General features: G+C 51.9%; 1 protein-coding gene across 3 annotated transcripts in view; it reads left to right on the top strand.

Annotated features, from left to right (window-relative positions):
* Positions 1–25707, top strand: part of PRICKLE2 (prickle planar cell polarity protein 2) — a 108753-nt gene that overhangs the window by 68271 nt on the left and 14775 nt on the right. For all 3 annotated transcript variants that reach the window (XM_069811944.1, XM_069811946.1, XM_069811945.1), the window contains 5 exons: positions 7362–7545; positions 19305–19418; positions 21200–21337; positions 21702–21905; positions 23622–23808. In XM_069811944.1, the coding sequence (XP_069668045.1) occupies positions 7362–7545; positions 19305–19418; positions 21200–21337; positions 21702–21905; positions 23622–23808 (827 nt within the window). The remainder of the gene's footprint in view (positions 1–7361; positions 7546–19304; positions 19419–21199; positions 21338–21701; positions 21906–23621; positions 23809–25707) is intronic.

Consider the following 25707-nt stretch of genomic DNA (forward strand, 5'->3'; position numbering starts at 1 on the left):
GCTCATGACACCTTATTTTTCCTCTTCTCTCTCTCCCTCGCTCGATCTGAAGCTCGCACGGGTACAGCACTTTGCGCACCTCTGTCTACCCTCTATTATGAAAAAAAATATTGCGTCTCCTGCAAAACATCTTGAGAGCTCCAAATAGAGAGGAGTTCTGAGATCTGCCGAGTTATTAATATCCCTTAATTTAAACATCTCATCTTTATGCATCAGAATCTTCATGGTTTGTGTCAGCGGTTGCAAGCTCACGGGAGCAGCCTGGCAATGTCCTGTGTTCACTGCAGAGCCCTGGGGTGCATCTGGGCTCCCCAAAATGACCTGTGATGCACCCCAGCTCCCCTGGTGTGATTTAGCCACAGGTTGGAAAGGTTGGTCGTCTTTTAATTCGTCCTGCAGTGGTGCTGAGAGGTCTGGCCACAGTTTTGGGCTGTGGTCCTGGTTCCTTGTTTGCCTAAGGGCACCAAGGCAGCCCAGATGAGGGATTTGGGGGTTTGTATGTTGTGTCGTGTTTTGCCCTGATTTCTTGGTCTCATCTGGGAGGAGCACAGCCTTGTGCGCTGACGGTTGCTGTCTCCCATGTGGTGCCTAAGGCCACAGACAGCAAAATTGGAAGCAGCCTGGAGGCTGCCCTGGGCTGTGCTGCAGGGAAGCAGTGGTTTGGGGACAGGGCGGTGGGGACCCACGGGCAGATGTTCCACCCGCTTCTTGAATTGGTGGTCCTGATTCACCATGGAGGCAGACCAACTGGAAAATCCTTGGAGACTGCTTTTGCTCGTATTTGGCTGCAGCTGGCAATACTAGGGATAGTTCTTTTTTTTCTTCTTTTTCTTAATTAAGCAAGAATAACTTTTGCAATAGTAAAGGATTTTTACAGAGTCTTAAAAATAAAATTAGTCTCCAGCCTAAGACTGTGCATGGACAACTTCAGCCAGAGAGGAGGATTTTTCCAGGAGTGGAAATGGGGTTTGTAATAAAAGCTTCAACGCCACCCTGGATACCTTCGCAATTGCTGCTCTTGGCACTGCAGAGGTCAGAGGGGATTAAAAATAAAGCAACACTGAAAATCTGACCTGCCTCGAGTAAATCCAAACAGGTAGAGAAGAGAAGTTGAATGGGGAAGATGGAGAAGAGTCTGACTTGCAACTCTTCCATCCTCTCAGTGTTTCCCTACCTACTGCAGACCTTTCTGGAGATGTGCAGCTACACATGCTCCCCTATGGCCACTGAGATCTGGGGAGCTGCATCTATAGGAGTAGTTTGGTTGCTGGATTATTTCTCTCTTCCTTGGTTTCCTGGCATTGCTGTGCTGCTTGCTCTGTTGCTACCACTTGACGATCTTTTAAGCCAACTGTTCCTAGAGCATCTTGGGTCAAGTGAGCATTGCCCTCTCTCTCGGCTGTCCTTGCAGGCCACCAAAAGCACCTTGTCCTCAGACTTTGAATTGCTGCTATTGTAAATGCTGTGTCTAATTCACCTCCTTTAGCCTCTTGCACTCCAATTGGGCAGATAAAAGCTTTCACTAAGCTTCCTTTTCAACCCAGGTAGCACGAAGTCTTTGCAATTCATTCCCACTGATAGGGTTTTTTTCCAGCTGAAGTGACTGGAAGAGCTGTGAAGTCACAGAAGTGTTTTGTCCAGAGAGATGCCGCTTTGTCACTGAGGTCCACGGGACCCGGGGCCATGGGCAGCAGCTGGCTGGGGCTACTGGGAGCATTTGGTTCAAAATACAGTGTTAGAGAAGTTGGAGAAGGAGGCAGAACTTCAGCTCCAACTGTCTGTTTTGAGCACAAAACCTTGGGGCTCCTGTGATGAAGCTGCTGTTCAGGCAGTCTATGGGGAAGCCACGGCTGGGTGCTGCCTGTGGGTGCTCCCGTGCCTCAGCTTCCCCATCCGTGAAAAGGGAGAGCGATGCCTCTACTGGAGAAGAGCTTCTGGGCTCTCCCTGTGGCAGTGAAGGACTATGTTAATTTTTCAGTTCAGATAAATGTTTGCCCTTCCTGTGGGGTCTGGAGAAAAGGGTCTGTGTAGCAGGGTGGGAAGATGCCTCATTAGCTCTCAAATGAGGGGAGGAGATAACAGGCAGGGATACTAAGACACCCTTGTTAAGAGACTCAGAGGTCACATGAGCTGCCCCAAATCCTCAGCCTCTGCTGTTTCTGAGAAGTTTTGTGATTTACTGACTGGTGACTGACCCCAAAGCCTCATTGCGATCAGAATGATGGCACGACGCTGGAAAAAAATAATCAGGCTGCCATATACGTCTTGAGCCAAGCAGGAAGGGAATTGCCCCTTTGTGTTTACACACCCCATCCGAGCTGAGCAGACAATTGCTTTTTGAGGGATTTCAAATCTTGCATGTTAATGTGTGCACAAATGCATGCAAATCCTTTATTACGGAGCACAGCAGAGGCATCGCGTGGCCCGGCGCGGGCCGTGGCATTCCTGCTCCTCGCATTGTCTGGAGATGGAGCTGCTCCCTGATACAGCCCATTTATTCCCATCCCAGAAGAAACAAGTGAGAAGCAGAGATAAGCAGCGCCGGGCGGGAGGGTGGGGGGTGGTGTGATAAGGGCTGTTTGCCGAGTTCCTCCTTTGTCCGAGAGGAATTTTAACATTTCTGCGATGCTTTTAAACTCTGCCTTCATTCTTGCCCTTGCCAGGAGGGCTTGGGCTCTCGCGCTGCCCTTTCTCAAAATATCTGCGGTGCCCTGCCAGAGCAGGCTTTGCTTTGGTGGTGTTTGCTGCATTAGGTCCTGCGTGCCCACCCAGCTGAGCCGGCAGCCGTGGCTGGAAGAGAAGACCCTCATGGCTGGAAGAGAAGACCCTCGTGGCCAGGAGCTTTTCCTGCAGGCAGGGGTCTGCTGCCCTCACAACCCCAGAGGAGTCGGGTCCTGCCTGCACTGCCCCAGACGCCAGCACACGCCGGCTGTTTGCTGGGAGAGGCCAGTTTGGCCAGCTCCTTTACTGGAGCTTACGCACCATTTGCAAGGACCCACTTTGCCTTGGCTTCAGGCTGCTCCCAGTCCCCTCTTCCCTGGCTTTTTAGCTCTGCTTGTGCTTTCCCAGTTTGGAGTCGTTGCTGTTTTTTCACAGCAGGGAGACCTCGGCTCTCTCCAGAAAGCTGGGGGCATGCTAGCGGCTCTCTCCAGAGCCTCTTGCACGGCACTAGTGTTTTCAGCGTGGTTTAACTTATTGTTGGTGCCGTTGCTATGATGAAAGGGCTGTGGGAGGCTCCAGCAATGGCAGAGGCTGTGTTTTGCTAACCGCGGCATACAACAAGAGACTGCCTCGTCCCAGAGACCTCGCGGGTCAATTGGGCTCACATCGAGCCGTACGTAGGTGGACCTGGGCTGGAAGCACGCTTCTGCATCCCAAGCGAGAAGCACTCGGGAGCCAGGTTCTCCCGCTTGGTGCGTTGGGCCCTGTTTGCTTCAGATTCCCCTTGTGTGCCTGTTTTCGTCGGTAGAGAGAAGAGGGCTGGCGTGGGGTGGCGGATCCAGTTTGCACCGTCCCCCTGCACCAGTGGATGGGGGGGGGTGTAACTGGGGAGGGGGTTAGAGCCTCCCCTGAGAAGAGGACTGGACACCGTGCCAAGAGCACCACGTAAAAGCAGCCGTTGCAAAATAATATACATCCGTCTTGTAACTTCATCACATGAAGCGCTGGCCTCGAGTAGAACAAATTTTTCAATCTGTTTTCGAGCCATTGCTGCTTTGTACCATGTGAAGTCAATTCAAGGCAGGCTCCTTTCCAGCTAAATCCGACACCAGGAAATGTTCTTTTTCTCCCCATTTGCTTCCCGCCATCCTGGCCCCGCGGCGGGGCAGCTGCGTGTAGCTCCGTGCCGAGCAGCCCCGCTGGATTGCTCCCCAGCCCGTGCCTCCCGCAGCAGCATGGCAGCTGGCTGGCTCCCTCTCTTCTTTCCTCCCTGTCCCCAAGCTACGGCTGCTTAACAGCTCCTTTATTTACCCTCCGTGCCTGAAGCTGGTTGTGCTGTCAGCTCTCCTTTCTCCATTGGGAAACGCAACATCACTGGGTTTCTCCTCGCCAGCCCTCAGCTCCTGGAGTCAAGTGATGCTCCAGGATGTCCCCAGCTTTTAGCAACAGCACCAAAATATCTCCAACCCTCTGTACTCCCCGATGCCGGAGACCTCTCTTAATCACCAGGGCAGGTACTTGCCTGAGATGAGCTTGCAGACCCTTCTCTGGGATGAGAGCAAGACGGAAAGGCTCAGGAACGAAGACGGGATTTCTAGAGAGTGATTGACATTAGTTTCTTTTTGCTTAAAAAAAACCCACCTCCCCACGCTCTTCTCAAGTTGTGTGGGGCTCCTTGGCTGCCCAGGCAGCGGAGGTGGTCGTTGATGAAGCTTTGGTGGTGGTGAGGTGAGGCTTGTGTCTGGCCAGAGCCAAGCTAATGGGTTTCCCTTTGCAGGACGTGCCGCTCCACCTGGGCTGCGGCACCCTTTGTACGGTAAGGTATACGGCACGCCGACGCGCCGAGCATCTCCGGGCTCCGCCGCAATTCCCGCGTTAAAGACTAACAAGCCATTGCTGGCAGGAGCAGCCAAGCAGGCTGCCAGCCGTGGCCCCGCTCCTCTCCAACACCCACCAGCTCTCCACCATAGCATCGGCACCCACGGCACGTCATTGCTCCGGTCATCGTGCGTGCAGTGGAGCGCTGGGACGTGGCGTCGTCTCAATTCATGCCGCCCCGCTTCGAGTGCGGTGGGAGGATGCTGCTTTTTCAATTTCATCTCGTGTTTGAAATGTACATTTTTATATTAAGTTTTTACTACGGGGAATTATTTTTAATTATAGCGAGCTGCAAGATGATAAAATAAAGTTGAGTAAGTGAGACCTATGCGAAGAAGTCATGGAAACCATATCATAGGAGTGGAAAGACACTCCTAGGACACTGAGTATTGTTCCCATGAAACAACATGTCCTAATGTAAAGAAAATAATTGTAATTAAAGCTGTTAATCTTCTGCTTTTAATGAGGGGAAAGGAAGAGAACTGAGTATCTCAGGGGCAAGATCTTGAAGTTTGTACAGTTTGCCCGGAGAAGTGGCAGAAACCCCATGCGTGGAGATGCTCAGCTTTTAATGGTGCAAAGTTTTTACAGAGCCCGTTGCCCTGGCCTGGGGACATCACTGATGAGTAGACAGGCTACCTGTGTCCGTTTCATTCTTTACTTTTCTGACCAGGAGAAGCCAACCACTGGTGATACCTGCTTGCCTGGGATGGGGCAGGAGTGAAGGTGGGTGTAAATCAGCTTCCCGACCCGGTCCTCGCACTCCCGGCCGTGCGTGGTGCGAGCTGCGGGATGGCGGTCGCGTGGAGCGACCTCTGGGATCTGAAGGATCATACATCTTGCTTATTAACTCTTTGACACTGTTATTTAAAGTCCTCACGGTGGCCTGATTTATCTCATTTATTAAAAGCCAAAACCTCTGGCGCTCTCCTGCCGTCCTCCGTCTCCTGGAGGGGATGTGTCTAGAGCGGGCAGGAGGGCAAAAACGTGCAGGCTGGCTTCGTCCCATCACAGCGCCCGTGCTCCTGGTGTTGCTGCTACCCAAGCACGGACTGCTGAGTTTGTCTCCCTTTGAAGCTTGTGATGGATATCCTGAAAATCCAAATTTGGCTAGGAACTCCTAAACTCCATTAGACTAACTATCTCCAGTACCAAACCTGGGGCTCTGGAGCTATTAATTATTGCTAGCATCTTGTTGCATATTGAGGTGCTTCTAATCATATTGTTGAAATGAGATGGAAACGGCAAAGAAACCAGCGGCTTTGCTGGGGCAGAGCGCCCTTGCACGGTAGCTGATTAATTAAAGTATTCACATGAAATGGTGCCTTGATTATTTTTTAAGGTAACAGCCAGAGGCGATGCCGAGACTCTCCGACTGGACACAAACCAGATGCCGGGGGTGCGTGGGGGTCGCTGTGTGGTTTAGATCTGATGAAAGGCAGGAAATGGGAAAATCTGGCAAATCTCCCTGGCTTGACTTAACGGAGCCTCTTGACTTTTGCTAGAGTGCATTTTTTGTGCTGTAAGGGCCAAGTGGAAATTTAGACTCGAATCTGGATCTAAGCGCTGGTATGCTTAGCTGGCTTGTACACCATGGTGAACAAGAAGGAAAGGTGTTTGAAAATTAAAGAACCCTGTGTTTAACTGTTGCTGCCCTCTGAATTTCTTTGCTTTACCTTACAGCAGAGAAACCTCCAATGGCAATGGTAACTTTTCCCTCGCTTTTTGTGTGGTACCTTATTTTTTCTGAGATGTCTCCCTTCTGCTACCCAAGTAAAACCGTATCTCATTCCTCAGAAGTCGGTGGCATTTCATTAGTGCGAATTAATTCAGAATCCTGTGTGGTTGCTTCAAAATAGATACCATTGACCCATACTGTGGAAGAGCATTGCATTTTCAGAAATAGAAGCCAATTTATCAGCATTCCCTTTAACCTCTTTCTGTGGGGCTGGGGGATGTTTTCAGCTGGCTTAATCCTTCGCTGTTACCCCTGGCAAAGGGGTGTGATGTCCTAGCAGCCCCGCAGAAGAATGCTCACGCTCAAGCCCACGAAGAAAATCTCCCATGGACCACCAGCTGCAGGAACAGACCCTTAAAAGAAATGCTAAGAAGTGATATTTGCAGTGAATTAAGCTAACGGCAACCTGTGGGCTGTTCTTTCAGTTCTTCTTGTGCTTTCCCCCCCCTTCCCCGTCTGGCTCTCGGGCAGCGTGTGAGCCGGCGTGCCGCTGAGCCGTGGCACGTGCCGTCGAGCCGGGCGGTTAAGATGCCGTTGTAGTGTGACTGTGGTTTTTGTAGCCTCCCTTAATTTAATTTAGCTTTATATGTTCAGACTATAATCAATTTTTATGCTACTTTAATAAGCAAATTTATGCTATCAGCATGCTAAAGGGACTTGTCATTCACAGCTTCCCAGTCAATCCACCATTTTCTGTATTAGCCAAGTGCTCAGCTGTCCTAAATTCGGTAACTGCTCTGCAATTTCCAGCTGGCATGCCGATCCACACCAGGCAGGCACACGGCCCTTGCCTGTGCCGGCCCCTGGAAATGCTCCTCGCGGTGCAGTAAGGGACAAGCAATTACATATCCCCAAACACTGGGCAGTCGGACTCAGCTTGATTGCCAAGTGTTGTTACAGCAAATACGGACTTTTATTTCCTCCTTGTGAAAGAGACAAATCCTACGTTAGAAAATGCCTGAGCATAAAAAAGGGTTGAGTTTAGTATCCGCAGGCCAGCGACTGGCAGGAATTGCTTTGCTTTCTTATTTAAAGTGCAACTCACCGGGGCACCTCCTCTTTTTCCTCTCTCCTCGCTTTGCAGGAAGATTTGCCTTCACTGTAAGTGCTCCCAGGAAGAGCACATCGTAACAGTTATGCCTCTGGAGATGGAAAAGACCGTCACGAAGCTCATGTTCGACTTCCAGAGGAATTCGACTTCTGACGACGACTCGGGCTGTGCCTTGGAAGAGTACGCATGGGTCCCCCCCGGCCTGAAGCCCGAGCAGGTAACAATGACACCACTCGGTTACCAGAAGTAAATTGTTTTAATATGCTCTTTGGAAATAGTTTGCCCTGATTTTTCTTCTAGGGGTGCAAGCACTTGTTGCATATGGCTGTTTCTGGGTGCACTGTAGAGACTTGCAGAGACGGGTCTGGTCTGAATGCACTAATGAAACAAAACAGAGATGCGATCCTTGCAGGACTTGTGGTTTTCTGCATCTGTAGATATATCTAATTGGTAATTGAGAGGTGGGAAACAAAATACTTCCAGGATGGGGTTTGTTGTGGTTGTGCAAGGGAACAGATACAGATGTACCTATTACTGTTTCATGGGAAAAAAAAGTGGTGGGACTCCAGTATTGCCCAGGGACTCGGTGCTCCTGCTGTGCCCTCCTGGACCATTCTGCTCTGCGGTAAGTCCAGGGCAGACAGTTAAAGCTGGTAGATGACTCTGAAAAACGAGCCAAAGTCTTTGGGGTTGGGTTTTTCCAAGTATGACATTTGTGCCTTACTGGAAGGAATTGCTCAAATGAAGTTCAAGTCCCTCGGTACAGGAATTGCGCGGGATGGATTAGACCTCAGCGTGCTGTCTGTGCAGAGAGTGCGTTGATTTCTGCTCCTTGCAGTTTACATGATTCGCTTGGTTTTTATGCTGATCTTTTACGTGTTCGACTCAGAACTTAATTTGCAGAGGAGACTGCAAAATGAGCTTAGCCTTGATAATTGCTATGGCAATCATTTTAAACTGTGTAAGGAGGCTGGGAGAGGGTGGAAAGCTTTCATTCTTACTGTTGTAGTTGCTGTCCTTAAATACTGTGTTTTCCTGAGCTTTTATTCAGAAGGGCTTAGGCATTTCCTGAAATATTTTGGCACTGCCTGTAGGCTGTAAATATTATCTGTCTGATTAGAGAAAATCCAGTAGTTCGGTGGTGGTGTTTTTCTTCTTTTTCTTGTCTTTACAAGCCTTGCTCGGTGCTCGCTTGAAACTCCGCAGCACCGTATGTTTCATTAGGTGCCATCCAACCATGCAAATCCGGCAGTAGCCTTGTTTTCTGTCACCTTCCTTATGTCAGAGCTCCCTTTTGTGCCTTCCAGGAGGTACAAGACACAGCGCATGGAGAGATGCAGATGGTCCTGAAGTAGCTCTGCTGGTCCTTCATGCTGCGGGGACACGAACCAGTTGGGTTTCGGGCGTCCCGTTGGAGGACCATACCCAAGCTGGTGCCGCCTGCTCTCAGCACAGCCTTCTGTCCAGGCGTGTCCGTGGTTTCTGGGGCCCAAGCTGGCCCACGTCCCTGTAGCTTTGGGTGGAAATACAGATATTTAGTGACAGGTGGTACCTGACCGGGTAGACATGGTCTCTGATGGGTACAGCACGGCATGAACAGCAATTGAAACCAACTTCCAGCATGGTGGTGACATATTCCAGAAGACCTGGATGCTTCTGTGATCCCTCCGGTGCTTTTTAAGAAATAGCGTGCCGTCAGGGAGTTTGGGGTGCTCGGAGAAAATAGAAGTCCATTAGCTCTAGCAGTAGGTACTGGCATCTCCTGCATTACCCAGGTTAATGTATTTTTAGGTTCTTCCAGCATCTGTTTCTTGCAGAGGTAACAGTGCTCCTTGAGACGAACACCTGCTTTCTAATTACGCTCCTCTGTCTGCGTTGCTGGGCCTTTTAGCAGATTTGCCACTTCAGACCTGTCTCTAATCACCATGGAGATGAAGAGCAGCCGTAAGCAGAGCCAAAGACAGGCACTGAAATCCTCCCAGCGTAGCTCATCCGCCAGCCCTGCGGGACCTTTCCCACATCAGACGAGCCACTAAGGAGACAAAAGCAAGGGGTGACTTCTCTGGGCTGTGAAAGAGCCACGATGCGGGGCTGGAGGTTGTCCCCGAGTGAAGAGCAGCACCCTGAATTTCTCCAGGAGTTACCATCTGCCTGGGGTGTCGCAGGGCTGGGAGCTGCCCCGGGGTGCAGGAGGGTGCCGTTTGCCTCCCATGGGGGTAAGAGATACCTCTGCAGCAACGTGCTGGAGCCGTGCAGGGCTGCAGACAGACCTGCGGCTTTCTGGTCCGTGAGTCAGGTGGGCGCAAGTGATGTGGAGCTTCTGGAAGGCTGATGGAGCAGCTGGTGGGCTCTGCTCTGGCTGAGGACACTGCTGTCAGGCTGGGCTGAAAATGCAGATTTGCAGGCAGTGAATTTTTCTCTGCCTTCCGCTGTTTCACTGTCGTATTTCTTTGACATGAACCAGATGAAATGAAACAACTTTTTCTGCAATATTCTACTTTATTAAAATCTCTACGCAGCATATGAGCTGGGGAGGTAAGTGGTCCCCTGAAAGACTAATGCAATTTTCTTATTATACTTGGACGACAGCCTTCCTACCTCGCTATTCTTGGGAGACAGTGTTCACGTCTCACTCAACACAGCAATTTACAGGATTTCACGGGGGGAAGTTGGCCAACAAACGTGACATCGGGTTTTGGCAGTTTCTGCAGGTCATTTCAGAATTTGGAGAGCCCTTTCAATCCATAGCTTAAATTATTAGGTATAATCTAAAGGGGAATTGACCCAAACCTACACAGTCTCACTGGATTCCTAGACGCTCATTCGGGCATCAGCTGGTCTGTGGTACATGTCAACTATGTGAAAATCATGTTGGTTACTTAATGCCCACTACTGAAAAGAAAAAAAAGCATTGGTCCAGTGTTCACAGGTAATGATCCAGACATTGCATTGAAGAGCGGAGCTGAAAGTTATCCCTTATATTATGGCTCATCAGAATGCAGGACTACAAAGTGCTTTATGCAACAGCTGTAAATATTATGTATTTTTAAATATGTTTATAACACAGGGATGAAGATAGTAATATAAAAAAATTTTATAATACCACTGCATAAGGTATGGTAAAAATTCATCTGGAAAACTGGCTAAAATTTATGACATCGCTGATCAAGAAAGAGGGGTATAAACTGGAAGGAGACTGGAAATGTTATTTCCTTGAGGAGCCTAGAAGAGCTTCGTTTGTTCAGCCCAGCAAATCGAAGGCTTGTGATCACTCCCTGTGCATTAGAGGAGGAAGAGCAGTTATTCAAGCTCCAACTTTGGCACAAGAACATAGATATAAACTGGCTCCAAATGCATTCAGGCAGGAAATTGGAAGAGATTTCAAACCATCAGAGGTGTAAGGCTCAGCGGCAACCTGCCAACAGGGAGAGCGATGGGTAAAAACCCAAGACTGAGCTCCATAAATTATAACGTGATTAGAAAATGTGGTTTCTTGTAATAGCCGTCGGCTACAGAGGATACCCAAGAGGCTCCTCTGGGCTCTAATCCCGCTTGGATTGGACCTCAATGAGAAGTTGTCTTATTGCAGAAGAGGGACTTCTCTTCTGGAAGATACGGATGCAGATGGGAATGGGAGAGGTGGCTGTACAGGAGGCGAGGCAGAAGCTCAGGATGTGGGCTTTGAGAAATAACTCTTCTTCCTGCCTGCCCTTCGATGGTCAGATAGAGAAGTAAGTGTGAAAGTCTTGAAATGGGCAGACACCAATAGAAACATGTCCCCAGTAATGCAAAATCCCAGACCGGGGCTGGCTGCAAAGATGGGGAAGGCAATTTTGGGAGCCAGTTTGTCTGCTGGGGCTGGCAGTCCGACAGCTGATCCTCCTTGCACCGACATAAGTTTGAGGGCAGATGCTTAAAAATAAGGACTTTTATGATGTGTTTTTCACATTTTTAGGCAAGGCATGCGTAAATACATGTGAATGCGCAGCCTTGAATTCCTTGGGCCTGTGGTTTGGAGAAATCCAAAGAGGTTATAACATGCCAGCTTGAATTTCTGAATACAAGGGATTTTTGAGGATTTCTGTCTTTATTGTCTCTCAAAAATAGGAGCAGCTGGTTATGGGCACAGATTGCCAATTAAACAAAAGATGGGGCTCTACTTCAAATGCGGTGCAGCTTTCGGTATGGTGCTGGCATGCCAACGTTCAAGACCCTTGTATGTGCCATAAGAACTTAATTCCCTCTTGCTGTCAGCACAGTTGCTCTGATCGAGTCCCTTAAAAAGTTATGAAAACCTCATCTGAGGTAAAATTAGTAGCATGAAGAAGGTTCAGGGGATGACTTTCCTCTAAGACAGCCATTAGAGCTGGGACTGGGAGAGCTTTGCAGCGTGGTGTGAGACTCGTAGCTGTCACAGGGGCTTTATTCAGGGGATAACGCATGTGTTGATTCCTGTTCCGGATCTTTTGCAAGACCTATAGCAAGGTTATAAAACCTCCAAGCTTTATCAGTTGCTCTTCAGGTCACGAAGTGAGGAAAGGAGAGCGGAGCTGAACCTACACTGAACATGCATTTACACCTTACCTAAAGATACCCACTTTAACCACCCCAGTGTGGTAGAAAATACATTATCTGGGCCAGTCATCTCTGGGGGACATGTGCCTCACTTGTGCCTCTGTGTTACGGTCAAGTGCGTTTTACCTTCTCGTCCTTTTTTGAGCCCTATAAGTTCAGCAAACCGTTTCACTCCTCAGGAGACTAAAGCCTCGCAGCAAGGAAGGAACGAGACGGACCAAAGCAACCCTGTGCCCCAAGCCTGCATGGTAATGGAGAGCAGAGAAGCGAATTTATGGCCAGGCAGAGGAAAGACGAAAGCCCCGTGAAGAGCTCTACCTTCCTTGACAGATCCTGACCCTGGGAGCAGAGCGCAGCGGGTGGGAAGCCGAGGGTGCTGAGGACGGGAGCTGTAACTCACGTACGTGGTGCCAGAAGCTGCGGCCGCCTCTCGCTCTGCCCCCTCGCACACATGCACGCTGTAGTATTTTACCCAAAAGCTGCATTTCAGCACATTTTTAAAAGCTCTCCAATTTCACTCGGAGGTAGCGGTAAGTCCATCACCTCCCAGCTGAACTCTTTCGGTATCTAAATAGCCTGGCAGTTAGCGGCTCTTATTTCAAGGCTGGAGCTGTCTAAATCCAGCCTCCAGGCATCGGACCATGCCGAATGCTTCCCAGACGGACGGAGCGGCAATCCTGCACACGAAATGCTTTTTCTGTGTGCGATGCCAGTGCTGCGTGACTTGGGGGCAGCTGGGGCGGGTTAGGAGATTCTGGAGCTATTCCCTCTGCCCTGGAGCAGAGCGTGTGGAGGAGGTGTGAGCGCATCCCCTGCTGCAGAAAAGAAACCATGGCAAAACCCTGCGCCCAGGCTCTTGCTCCATTTCTGTATCCTGGGGTGTTTGCCTGATTGAGGTGAGCTGATAGAAGCTGTTAAAATTATTTAATCCTTGAACAATCTTCTTATCGGGGAGGGAATCGGCTGCTTTTGGTGGGCCACGGAAACAAAACTACTCACCTGGTGGGGTTTGCTTGGTTCTTAAATTTGAAATAGCTGTGTGGTGGTCAGCAGAGGTGAGAGGCAGGGGAAGAGCAGGGAGTGGAAAAGAAAACAGAAAAATCCTGGACTACACAATATAAACTTGTCCTGGAGCTTTAGTCCAGGGTACAATTACAGCTTTTCCTTGTTGCAGCGTTACTGTAGTATGCTACCCTGTGACTTATAAATACAAGAGCACCTTAAGTGGCCTACCCAGGGGAATTATCAGCTATGATCAAGGCAGCAGATGATCATTATAATTGCTGGTGCTGCAGGGGACTCAGCAGTATGAGCGCGGCTCTGCCGGTCGGTACCTCGCAGCACAAAGACCGCTCTCAGATGCTTTTGAAACCGCCGTTTCTGGCTCCTTTTTATCCAAATTCGATTTCTGCTTAAAAAAGAAGAATCATGGCGTGCGCTTTCACAAGTCTAAAACTTGCGGATGTACGGCCTTCATTCAAATGTTCTTCTTTGATGCCAGCGGGAAGCGATGTTTCCGCGGGATCTCTTACAGACCAAGAGCTGCTCCAAAGGCTTGGCAGGAGCGGTTGTCGTTCTCGACTGGTGAGCAGCAGCGCTCAAACGACGCGGCTGCCGTTAGCCGCGGGAGAGAAGCGCGCGGAGAGCCGCGGAGCGTGCCAGAACAAATAGAACTTAGGAAAAAGATTTTTTCCTTTGTTCCCCGCCTTTGTCCCTGCGACTCGGGAGCGGGTTTCCGAGAGCAAACCCAGCGTCGCGGGGTGCCGGACCGCCCGGCACCGGGGATCGCATCCGTCTCCCGCCGCCACGTGCCGGCACCCAGGCGGGTTCACGGATCTGGGGTGATAGCGGTCTTCTCCCAGCCGGGGCTGCGGGGTCTCGGGGGGGACCCCGGCTCCCTCGCGGGGTGCGTGCCTGGCTGCATCGCCGCACACGGCAGACCCAGCCAGTAGTTCCCACTGTCCTCTCCATTTCGGAGCATCTGGCCTCGCTGCAAGGATTGTTTTGCTTCAAGAAATAAATAAGTGCTTTGTATCCTAACGGCCGTGGAAAAGGAGGACGTGCCAGACTCGGGCCAAAGCACACTGAACCCCTTTTCCAGTTTCACACGTGCTGTCGTCTGTGGAGCTCATGTGTGAGCCTATGTCTACAAGTACTTGCAACGTTTTGCAGACACGTTGAGAGGGTTATTCGTGTGTGGCTTGTTTGGGTTTTTTTCCCCTTTGTTTTTCCAAGGGAGGCCAGCAGGGACGAGAGAAATACTGAAGGCACCAGATTCATTTCTCCGACAATTTTAAGTATTCCGTGTAAAAGACCATTTAATGCCTGACATGCGGTTAAAAGCGAGCGCTGGGGAGGAGCAGGCGAGCCGCAGGAGCAGCCCCGCTCGCCTGGACCAGCACGGGCTTGTCGGAGCCACCGGCCGCCTTCCTCCCGCTGCAGCCGAAGCTCGCGGGAGCTCGCGCGCAGCGAGCCGGGGGGACGGGGCCACGAGCGAGTGGGCTCACATACGCACCGGCAGACGCTGCTCCGCACATCGCTGTGCCGGCAGCTCCCTGCGCCCCTGTGGTACATCCCCGGGTGCCGTGGGGTGGGCTGCCGGGATTGTGGGACCCCTGGCGTGGTCCCAGGGGAAACGATGCTGTCCTGGGCACCGGGGGGGATGTCGGCGTGCCTGGATTTTGAACGGACTCCACTGCGTGTGATGATTTATTGGGCTGTGCCTGAGCGGTGGCCGACCCACCGAGGTCCCCTTTTTGGGGACATCCGTGTTCAGGCCCTCTGCTGCACACAGGACAGCAGGTACTGGCCTCGCAGAGCATTTTGCAAAAGCCTTGCAGGTGGTTTTGCAGTTCGTTTGGTTTCATGAGAGCCAGGTGGGATTGCCCAGCTGGATGTGCTGGAGCTGTTATGGCTGAGCAAGTCGGCACCCATCGGCTGAGCCGCGCCAGGACACCGCGTGCTCCTTTGTAGTCCATCCCAGTGGTACAGTCATCCCAAACAGCCCGGTTTGGTGGGTGCTTTCAGTAGGGGTGAGTACAACCAAATGCTACTTCCCAACAGCAATTCATGGCATAAGAAACATGGTATTTCCCCTCCGCTTCCTTTAGTTCATTGATCAAAGAGATCCTTCATCAATGGCTTAAATTCACAGGTTCTTTGCAAACTTCTCCTGCTAGGAGAAGGTGTAAGACTTCGCTTACAAATATGCTCACGTGGGTTTTGTCTTTGGTCAGCCCTGGGAGCGCCAGGAAAAGCTGCAGTCCTGCCTTTATTTAGCAGGGCCGGGGTAGGTTTGTAAACTGTCAGAGTTAAACTGGAAACACACCCCAAACCTAGGAAGACTGCAGAACACAAAGGCATTTGTAAACTAATGTAATTACTTTCCTCGGTGCCTTTGAATAAAGTTGGCTCCACTTTAAAGGCTTTTTCCTACCCTCGTTTTACATTGCGTTCTTTCCTTTCTCCTGGTTTCTTTCTTTTTAAATTTCTATCTCCCCCCTCCATGCCCTCCCCTTTTAGCTCCAAGCAGCTGTTAATTTCCAAAATGTGTATCAATTTTTCTTAGCAAACCTTGGTATTTGGACATTTTCCTTTTGAAGGTGAGAATAACACCCTGGGAAGATGGATATCTGCCGCTCTGGTTTCTTGTGGCGCAGAGCCTGTCCAAGCACCTGGGAGACCTCCCCGGGGCAGGACAGGGCTTGCCACGGCACCCAGTACCCGCAGCCAGCCCGGCTTCCAGCACACTGGCCAGCCCATCCCCGTGGCATCAGGCCCTCATGACATTGACTGAAGCCTTACTTTAACTCAGCCTGATGTTTTCCAGATTCCTGTGGGGTTTCTCCTGTTCAGATGTGAGCAGAGGTCACAGTGAAGAGGGGCAAGTGGGGAAACTGAGGGGGAAACCTAGCCCGGCCCCACACGTGGCTCCCGTGGGTTAATGATGCTTGTTCGGATAATCACGGCCAGAGCAGATCTGTTGCGAGGGGAAATAGCAGGATGTGGAGCTGCTGTATTGTATGGCAGAAGTATTTAATAATAAAACAGTTAAAGATACGGCATGATTTAAAAGGGATATGTTATCCATCCTGGGTCATTGCCCCACACTCTTTTCCTTATCTGGGTGCAGCTCATGTTGCGGAGCCTGTAAGGTCAGTGAGGAGCCAGCGCCAGCGCCTGGGGGGTCTGCATCAGGCCCTTTGGCCACAGTGGTCCTGCAAGGCTCACCAGCTACAAAGGCTTGTGCGTGCTCCGAACCGGAGCTGGACGGAGGAGGAGTTAATTTTAATGGAAAACAGTGACCTTTTGTACAAAAGCAAAGTGCAGACTAGGCAGTTTTAGTTTTCCAGCAAGCTAACGTTTTCTGCAGGCCTTTTCCCTGAAAAGCCAGATCAATCTGGGAATCGCCCCCTTTCCTTCTTTATTTTTCCTTATTCTTGAGCATCACCACTGGGCTGTGCCAGCCCAACTGCCAGCCGCTCACTGGCAGGGTCGAAAATGCCGTCGGCAGCCGGCTGAGCGCAGCGGGAGGGGATGGTGGCAGCCTGTGACTCCGCTCCCTCCCAGGCTTGGCTCTCCCATCCAGGGAGCTGGGTGCATCCCGTGGGGAATGGGTGATGGACGAGAGAGCATACTGGCACAAGCCTGGGTTAACGTCAGCCCGGGCAAGGGGTGTCCTTCTGCTCTTCGTCTGCGCTCCGGCTGGGCCTGTCGGGGTAGGAGTGATGCCCCAGGTAAAAGGATCTGTGTGTGTCCCTGGTTCAGGTTTGTCCCCAGGAGGGATGGTGGGTGTAAAGGCAAGGACGGAGGAAGCCATCGACAGGTATAAGGAAAGAGTTTTGTCCCTACAAGATGTCCTGTGGGTGCTGGGCAAGGACTGGCAGCTGCCTCTGCTCCATCCCTTCCATGAGCATCCCTGCAGAAGGTCCCTTGGCTGATGCAGATCCAGAGCAAACGCTTTTGGGTTATTTCAGGCAACAGAACGCAGGTTGGAGCCTGTTATATTTATTTTGGTTTGCTTTTCAAACCAAATTGCCCATCCCTGCCGAGCTATGTTGCTGGTGTGATGGGAGCCAGTTCCCGCGGACCTGCTGAGACTAAATGGAAAACTTCCTAGCGGAAGCAGGAGCGGAGCTGGGCACGTACACCCCACTGCGCCAGGCTCTGGGAAAGCAGTGCCCAGGCTGCCGAAAGAACTCACATCCCTGGTTTTTCGCTCAGGGTAAGCGTCTCACCACTCATTGCTGTAGGGACCAGAGCAGCCTGATGGAATTTGGCGGCTCTTCAAAAAAAAGAAGTCATTTCTGGTCTTCGCCAACTTCAAGGACTCAGTGGGCAAAAAAAACCCCCGTCACTGCAAGAAATAAAAACATAAACTAACTAACCTCAGCGCACGGGAAAGCGAGCAGTCTGTCCGCACGTGGGGAATTTGGCGGAGAGAAGTCAGCAGGCGTCTGTACCGGCCGGGAAGGCACAGGGTGGTAGCACGGTAGCCTGGCAGCCCCGTAAAAAGTATGGCAGCCGGGGCATTGCTGGGAGATTTTCAGCTGCAAGCTCTGCTACGGACTAGCTGCATGAACTCAGGGAGCTCATTTAATGTCATTATACTGCAAATAGTCCTTTCCAGTGCACATATTTGCTACCTTGTGTAGCATGTCATAAGAATTTAAGTGTTTTTAATGTGCTTTGATGTCCCTGGATGAAGGATGCTCTATAAATGCAAAGTAAGTATTCTAATGTACGTAGTTTGTTTTCTTTTTAACATAACAAAATACTTAGCAGCCTTTCTTTCTTTGACAGTTTCCATAGCTGGTGGGTCTGTTTCTGCTGTGCCTTCGTTAAACAAATTCAGGGTTTTGCAGTGGCATATGCTCAGCATGTTCCTCAGCTTCATGACACAAGCAGTTCCCTTGTCATCAGCACTGCAGAGTTACGGGTGGAAATCTGCTAAAAATCTCCCTTTCTGCAAAACCTGATGATGGGGAAAGGTGGATGTTAGGGCTGGTTTGGGGGGGAACCATAAAATGAGAGGAAAAGTGTTTGCAAGCACTGGAGCAGCTCTGCTCGCAGGTAGCTCTGACTGAGACCAGGGAGTGAGCTGAATGCAGAGTAATTCTTCCTGAATAATGCCGGGTTTGGATATTTATTCCGGAATAAAAAGTGATTCCTTCCCGTTGGAGGCTGTATGAGCCTCTGCCAGCAGCCTGCGAGCCTGTGGGCCAGCAAACCCTGCCAGCCAGCCCTGCGTGACCTGCCTCTGCGTCCCCATCCCTCGCCGTCACCCACGGTAGCTTGTCATGCCGCAGATGCTGTGGGGTTGTGCAGGCAGAGGGGGCTTCTCTGGGGAAAGCCAGCCCAGGTGGTGCTTTCTAGGCCAAAGCCCAAAACGTACAGCGAGGGGAAAAAGCTGATCAGAAGCCACTGCAAAGCAAGCGCCGTTTGGGAAAAGCCGTGCAAAAGCTGCAGGCAGTGCAGCCGCTCTGACATGAATTGCTGCAGTGTCTGAGAGCCAAGGGAGCATCTCAGGGGGTTAATCCCACCGCGGCAAAGGCAGAAAGCTGTATGCACCGGGGAAAACAGTTTGCATCTCTCTAGCCAAGTGCGGATTTAAGGAAGCCATCCAGCCCTCCGCTCCTGCCCGAGCATCCAGAGGCATCCGGGGCTGCGGAGACTCCTGATCCCAGCCGAGCTTTCCCTTACCTTCCCCTTCTCCTGGTTCTTCCCAAGCCGTTCAACGTCACCGTGGCCATTTCGGAGCTGATCCTCGGCCAGCGAGTCCCATCCCGGTGCCTGGCCCGGCCCTTGAGTACACGTCCCAGGTGTGGCAGTCGGAGGAGAGACGCTGGGGTTCAGGGTGTGCTTCCTCTCCGCGCTGCCATCGGGCTCCTCCGGTGCCGGGGCACGCCGTGCCCCACCGCGCTGCCTTTTTAATAGCCGATTTTAATTACACGCTGGGAGACGAAAGAGAAAAACCAAGCCTTCCAACAGATTTTTATCTGCTGTTTATTTCCACAAATTGCTGCAGAAAAAAGCCCGGAGGGTTTTGATGGAGGTGGAGGCTGAGATAGCCGGCAACACGGAGGCTGCCGGGGCGCAGCCTTTTTAACCTCCCCTGCCGAGGCAGGTGCTGACACATCCCCGCAGCCGGCGAAACATGCTAACGCTATGGAGGCTGACCGAGCAAACGGTAACGAGCTCCACTGCCTCGCCGGGGCTGCCACCCCTCTTTCTCGGTGGAGAAAAGGCAATGAAACCGAAGCAGCGCCTGGCTGCGTTTCCCTGCTGGAAATCATCGGGAAGACCCGGTGCCCGCTGGCTCAGGGGGTGGCTGCTTGGCCGGGCACGGGGGCACGGGCTCGGTCAGGGAGCCCCAGTGCAGTCCCCTCTCTTGCTCCATAGGTGCACCAGTACTACAGCTGCCTGCCTGAGGACAAGGTCCCCTACGTCAACAGCCCAGGAGAAAAATCTCGCATAAAGCAGCTTTTGCACCAGCTGCCGCCGCACGACAATGAGGTTAGTAACCGAAAAGAAGTGTCCTCGGTCCCCTATCGATCAGGGCTGCGGGTGGGGAGGGGGCGCGTCTCCTGGGGTTGCTCCTGTTGGAAGCATGGCTGGTCCTTTCTCAGCCCTTTCTGCTTTTGGGGGGGATTTACTTGGAGTTTGGTCGTGTTGCTATTTAAGTGCTGTATTTGCTACCTGCTTGCGTCGTGTTGGAGGGGCAGGGGGGATGTTTGTTTCTGAAGGTGAAATTTTTAACGTCATCTTTCTTCAGTTCTCTGAAATAAAGGCATTTTCTCAGCCGTCAGAGGCCAAAGCCACGTTAAAAGTGGTTTGACACGCTGTTCAGATCACCTAGAGCCAGATCCGAACCTGCAAAAGCCTTTTCCCGAGTGCTGCTTCCGACTCACCTTGCGAGGGGGAGCGTGTGTGCCGAGGAGGGGTTTCACTCGGACTGAGCCTCGCGGGCTGGGAGCTGGGAGAGCCTGGCGAGCTGGAGGTTGAGTCAAGACCAGTCAGAGAAAATAAACCTTCTCACATCTCGCAAGAAAGATGCGAGGCAGCAAAAAGGGTCCGGTCTTTGACGTCCTGGTCTCGCCAGTGAGAACACTGGCTTCTGGTAGCCCACAAAATTTCCCTTTGTAAACAAAAAAAATTATTTTCCTGCTGCTTTCTGAAGAAGCCGCTCTGGAAAATACGTGCAGGTAACTTGTTTGATCTAGGTCAGATTTTAACGAGTTTGCCTGCGCGTGGCTGGGTGCCACGGGCATAGCACGGTGCTGCCAGTGCCGGGGGAGCTCCAGGCACCAGGCAGGGGCTTCTTCTTGCACACCCTCGGGCCCCAACCTGCCTGCCTGCCTTCCCTGGCAGCTGCTGAAAACCCACAGCCTCCGACAGCCGAAAAACCTAAGAGCAAATACACATGAACGCTGCTACTGCAGCCTGTGCTGCTGCAAGCTGGAGGCACGAGCCTGCAAGTATTTTCTGCAAATTGGCAGATTCCGCATGCAGTTTCCCCTTGTGCTCAGTTTTGCCTCTTTGAAAATTCAAGGTGTGTTGGTTGCTCACCTGAATAATCCTGCTCGGCTCCATGAGCCTGCTCTCTAAAGTAACGGAGGCTGGACTGGGCACTATTGCTACACGTGGCCACCTTGGCTCTTCAGTCATGTTCTCCGTTGAGATGCAATCAGCCAAGAGCTAAGCCTGCAGGCTGAAAAATAGCCAGGAAAACCTCAGAGTTTTATAAGCTTTGGGGAAATTGCATCGTTCATTGTTTGTATCCTTTTATTTTACTTATTTCCTTATTACCTTCCAACGCAGAGGTTTTGCATTTGTGCAAACTTGACCCTACGCTGGAAGAATAGTTGGAGTTCCCAAATAGCTGGAACTCCATCACGTACACAGGGAAAACGGGCTGCGCTCTTGAAATGCCAATAAAACGTTTTGAAGCTGCTGTAAGACCTCTGCCATAAGGAGAAAGCAGGAAAACCCTCAGTCTGATTGCTGGGTCTGGGTGGGACTCAGACGACGCAACTTTTAAGACTTTTTTAACAAACCTAACACCCAAAGAGCAACCTTCCTCCTGCCCTTTCTTCTCATTTCTACCTCTTGAAATTTTAGCTGAACCCCAGGATGACTGAAGCCCAGACAGCTGTTTTTCTCCAGGCTCCCCTAAGCCCAGGACGGAGTTTATTTGTGTAACCCCTTGCCGAGTTTTGCAGAGCCTGTGGGACTGCGGCTCGCTGGCCGGGGAGCCAGGGACAACCCTACCACTGAGCATCGCTTTTGTTTTTTAGGTCCGCTATTGCAATTCGTTGGATGAGGAGGAGAAGAGGGAGCTCAAACTTTTCAGCAATCAAAGGAAGAGGGAAAATTTAGGAAGAGGCAATGTCCGGCCGTTCCCCGTAACCATGACAGGGGCCATCTGCGAGCAGGTGGGTAGCGGCTGATGAACTGGCACAAGCGGGGCGGCTTTTGAATCGCCAAAATTAAGCAAAGCTCATGGGAGCAGCACGCACCCCGTGCCCCCAGCATCCACGAGCGCTGGGGTCCGTCGGGGCGCGTGCCGAGAGCACCCTGCAGTATTTGACGTGGACCCGTCACGCCAGCTCCTGGCCTCGTGCGGGGGGGGAAGCTGGTGATATCTTGGCCACAAAATGGGGATGAAAAGGGATTGAGACATGCCCGAAAGGAGCTGTGAATTAGCACCTTCTTCCGCCGCGGTTGTGAAAGCAGCTAGTTGGCGATGGGCGGCAGCGGGCTCGCCCGCTCCCCGTTAAACACCGGCTTTTCTGACAGTGCGGCGGCCAGATCAACGGCGGGGACATGGCCGTCTTCGCCTCGCGAGCGGGGCACGGCGTTTGCTGGCACCCTCCCTGCTTCATCTGCAGCGTCTGCAACGAGCTCCTGGTCGACCTGATCTACTTCTACCAAGACGGGAAGATCTACTGCGGCAGGCACCACGCCGAGTGCCTCAAGCCCCGCTGCGCGGCGTGCGACGAGGTAAGAGCCAGCTCGCCACGGCTTCTGCCGCGGATGCCGCCCGTGGGGACGGCACGAGAGGGTTCCTCTTGCCAACTGGATGGTGTTTCCCCTCCATCCGCCCTGGCCTGCGCACGGAGGCGGGCGCGCGAAATACGACGGGGTTGGCTTTGCCGAGCGTTCAGGCAAGCTTCTCCTGGGGTTTCAGGTGAGCGTCTCGGGGATTTTTCGGTGCAGTCTGCCTAGGGCTGTTCGGAGAGAGGTCCTCGTCTACGTGCAGGGAGCCGGGGCGGCTTTCCACGAGCGTTCCCAGTAACAGCACCCCCCCCGTGCTGTGTGATTTTAGCCCAGCTGTGTGTGGTGATCCTCCCTTCCCCTCTGTCTCCCCAGAAGAAGCCTCTGGCGGGATGAGTGCTGTGTTTCCTGCAAGCCAGTAGTGTTTGAGTACACGCCGAGCTGGAACAGGCTTTAAGAGAGGCGATTAACGGGCTATAGGAAGCTGAACAAATGGAATACAAAACGAATATAGAAAACCATCCAGAGTTGCCTCTGAGCGTTTCTCAAGTGTCAATCTCTGTTTAAAAGGCCGGTGAAGGAAATTGTTCTGGCTTTTAAAGTTGTGAAAAGCATAGTGTGGAAAACCATATGTACTATAAAATACCACGTCCCATCTATGCAAGCGTGTAATAGTAAATATCCAAGGCTATATGCACTTCAAATATAAAGAACATTGACGTATGTATCCAATTAAATTTGTAACATTACCAGTAAAAAAACAACTCCTAACCATTCCACTGGCCCTGTTTCCTTGTGGCTTAGGCTGGGTAATTTTTTTTCATGTACTTTTTATCCTTGCAAATTCTCATATAACTCTTTCATTCAGCTGCTCCTTTAACATGCACTTCTTCCCCTGAAACATCCAGCACTAACTGCGAGAAAGAGTAACTCGGGTATAAGAGGAATTGCAGGGGAAAAGCTTTTGGTGTGACCCGTGCCAGGGTGGAGAGCCAGGGAGCAGAGCTGGGCCACTGCTTGCTCCCGCAGCTTGGCTTTGGGAGTGGAGATGGCGTGGGGTTGGGAAGTAGAGACAGCAAGAAAACATCTGCTGGAACCGTTTCAGATGGCTGTTTCACCAGCCCACTCTTAACAGCACTCTGTGCCTCAGTTTCCCCACTGGTATAATGACTGCTATCATCTTTTTAAGCACGTGGGCTGGGGTAGAGGCGATGGTGAGGAGGCCGGTAGCTCCGTCTTCTCTCCCCTCCAGAGAGCTGCCACCTCTTGTGTGTTCACTCATCCTTTGTACTCGTGTCCCTGTTTCAGAGATGGGTCAATGTGTTTTAGTAAGTGGCTGCTCTGTTCTTCAAAAGTCCACCAGATCGATAGGTTGTATATAAGCATGTTTATTACCCTGATCGACCCCTCCTGCTGATGGATGTGTTTAGGAGCACGTTACTGCGAGCTCTGCCTTAATGCTCTGTAGTCCGTGCGCTAACACGGTCCTGGGGTATTTGCATTTTAATGGGATTTCCTCAAGAAGTGATGGGTGCCCCTGCCGCAAGCCAAACCACGGGGAGTTTCCCGTGCAGGGCGGCGGGGTCAGCTGTAAAATTTGGAGGTTGTGTGAGCAAAGGGGCACAGCTGCCGCGCACGGGCAGGAGACCCGAAGGTCGATGCCCGTGTCTCAGGTCCCTTTTCTGACCATCTCCGCTCCGCACTTGTGTTTCCTGCCCCCAGATCATTTTTGCCGACGAATGCACCGAGGCCGAAGGGCGGCACTGGCACATGAAGCACTTCTGCTGCTTTGAATGCGAGACGGTGCTGGGGGGGCAGAGGTACATCATGAAGGACGGCAGGCCCTACTGCTGCAGCTGCTTCGAGTCCCTCTACGCCGAATACTGCGACACCTGCGCCCAGCACATCGGTACGTGCCCCTGCCCTCGGCCCCGGGGCGAGCGCGGTGCGGGAGGGGAGCGGGGCAAACCTCGACTTGGAAGGTCGTTTCTGGCAACAGAGAGCTCTTGCGTTAGGTCTTCGACGAGGACTTGGGGCTGGGGGCAAGACTGCCTTTGGCTGGGGTCTGCCCCAGCCCTGCAGCGGCCAAAGAGGCTCGTGCCCCTCTCGCGTCCCACCGAGGAGCTGGCGCGGTCATTTGCTTGGTTAAACCGCTGCTTATCCCTTTTTGTGGTCGGAGAGGGGCGGTCTGTCAGAGAGCAACCTCAGGAGCTGTCGGAACTAGTGAAAGCCTTTCCTGGCCTAATATAATGCACGCTTTTTTTCCTTTAATTCTCATTTTCCTGTAAACAGCCTGTCTCTTCGACTCTCAGATTCTTCCCAGCCGAGCTTGCCAAAGGATCGCATGAGTTAATGAGCTACTGACAGGAAAGATGCTTGTTCATTAGGCATCATTATTCTTTCTGTTCGCCTTTTTTAATCAGCTGGCAGATAGATCTTCTCAGACAGAAAGAAATAACACATCGGAATCAATCCACGTTTCTAGAACAGTGATTGAAAATGTACTTTATTCTGAGGGTTAGCTGTCCCCCCAGCACTCGGGGGGGCTGGGAAGCCACCTCGCTGCTCTTCCCAGTCCCGTTTGCCACTTGGCTGAGCATTTGCTCGCGGGTGGGCGGGCAGCTCTTCCTTTGTCCGTGGAGGTGAGCTCACATGTTCACATAATTCGTAGGCTGCAGGGAAAGGAAAAAAAAAAAACCAACCATTTTGCTCTTGTACAGCGGCCAGATGGCACGGGGAGGAAGACTCAGGGCTTCAGCGAAGCACTTGGAGGACGTGTTTGCTGTGACCTGCAGCACATCCTTCCTGAAAGCTCAGCTGTGGAGCGGTGAAGAAGCAGCTGTTAACGCTTCTTGCACGCTCCCTTCTCTCCTGCTTCCCCCATCTGCCGTCCTCCCCTCTGTCCATCCGTCCGGAGCCTGCTGACTATCAGATTTTGGGGGCAAAATGCCTGTTCTAGTGCATATCTGCACTTTTCTAGCCAAGGAGGGACTGCAGCCATTTTGCTGCAAGTTGCTCATAGTAGTCACTGAGCGTTGTGAGTAAGAGCCGCATAAATCGGAGGTGTGTGCTTAAGGCTTGTAAGGCTTGGGTTGGGTAGCCGAGGACAGAGTAAGGAGACTGCTCCTTCCTCTGCGAGATGGCTTCAGGGCATTGGAAAAGGAGCTGATAAAATCCCACCCACCGTCTTGTCTCTCTTTTGTCCACAAGTGTAGCGCTCCAGTCTATATAAAAGCATTTCGCTCATTATAAGGGAAGAAAAAAACCAAAAACAATTACACGACCCCAAATTTAGCTTGGAATAAAATGGACCGTTCGCGTACCGCTCATTTGTAAATTACCCGGCAGGATTCGGCCCCCCCAGCGACGCAGCTGCGGCGGGTGTGCAAGCACGCGCTGTGCACACGTGCAGTGCAGCACCCCGCCGTGCACGGCAGTTTCTCAGGTAACGGGGGCTTTCGCCACGAACGGCAGCTTAAGCAAGTGAATTAAACGTTCTAATTGAAACCTCGGGAGCTTTTCTCACGGCTCTGACCAGGAGCGATGCGCGTGCAGCGGGCTCGTGCTCCACGGGGTTTCGCTGGCAGGGGACAGACTCGCGGCATCAACTCCTTTGCTTAAGCCAAGGGGGGCTGGTGGGGGCAACTCAGGAAATTTGGCTGGGTGCAAGGCAAGGGTGTGCACTCAGATCCCTGGGGCCGGCTCTTTCCTCTCCCTTTTGGAGAAGGGGCCCCAGAATCCAAACTAAAGTTAGGATGGGGGCACGGTAGCAGCAAGGGACAGGGATGTCATCTGCTCTGTTACGTAC

This window comes from Haliaeetus albicilla, chromosome 24, assembly GCF_947461875.1.
Source record: "Haliaeetus albicilla chromosome 24, bHalAlb1.1, whole genome shotgun sequence".
In the NCBI taxonomy this organism is placed as follows: domain Eukaryota; kingdom Metazoa; phylum Chordata; class Aves; order Accipitriformes; family Accipitridae; genus Haliaeetus; species Haliaeetus albicilla.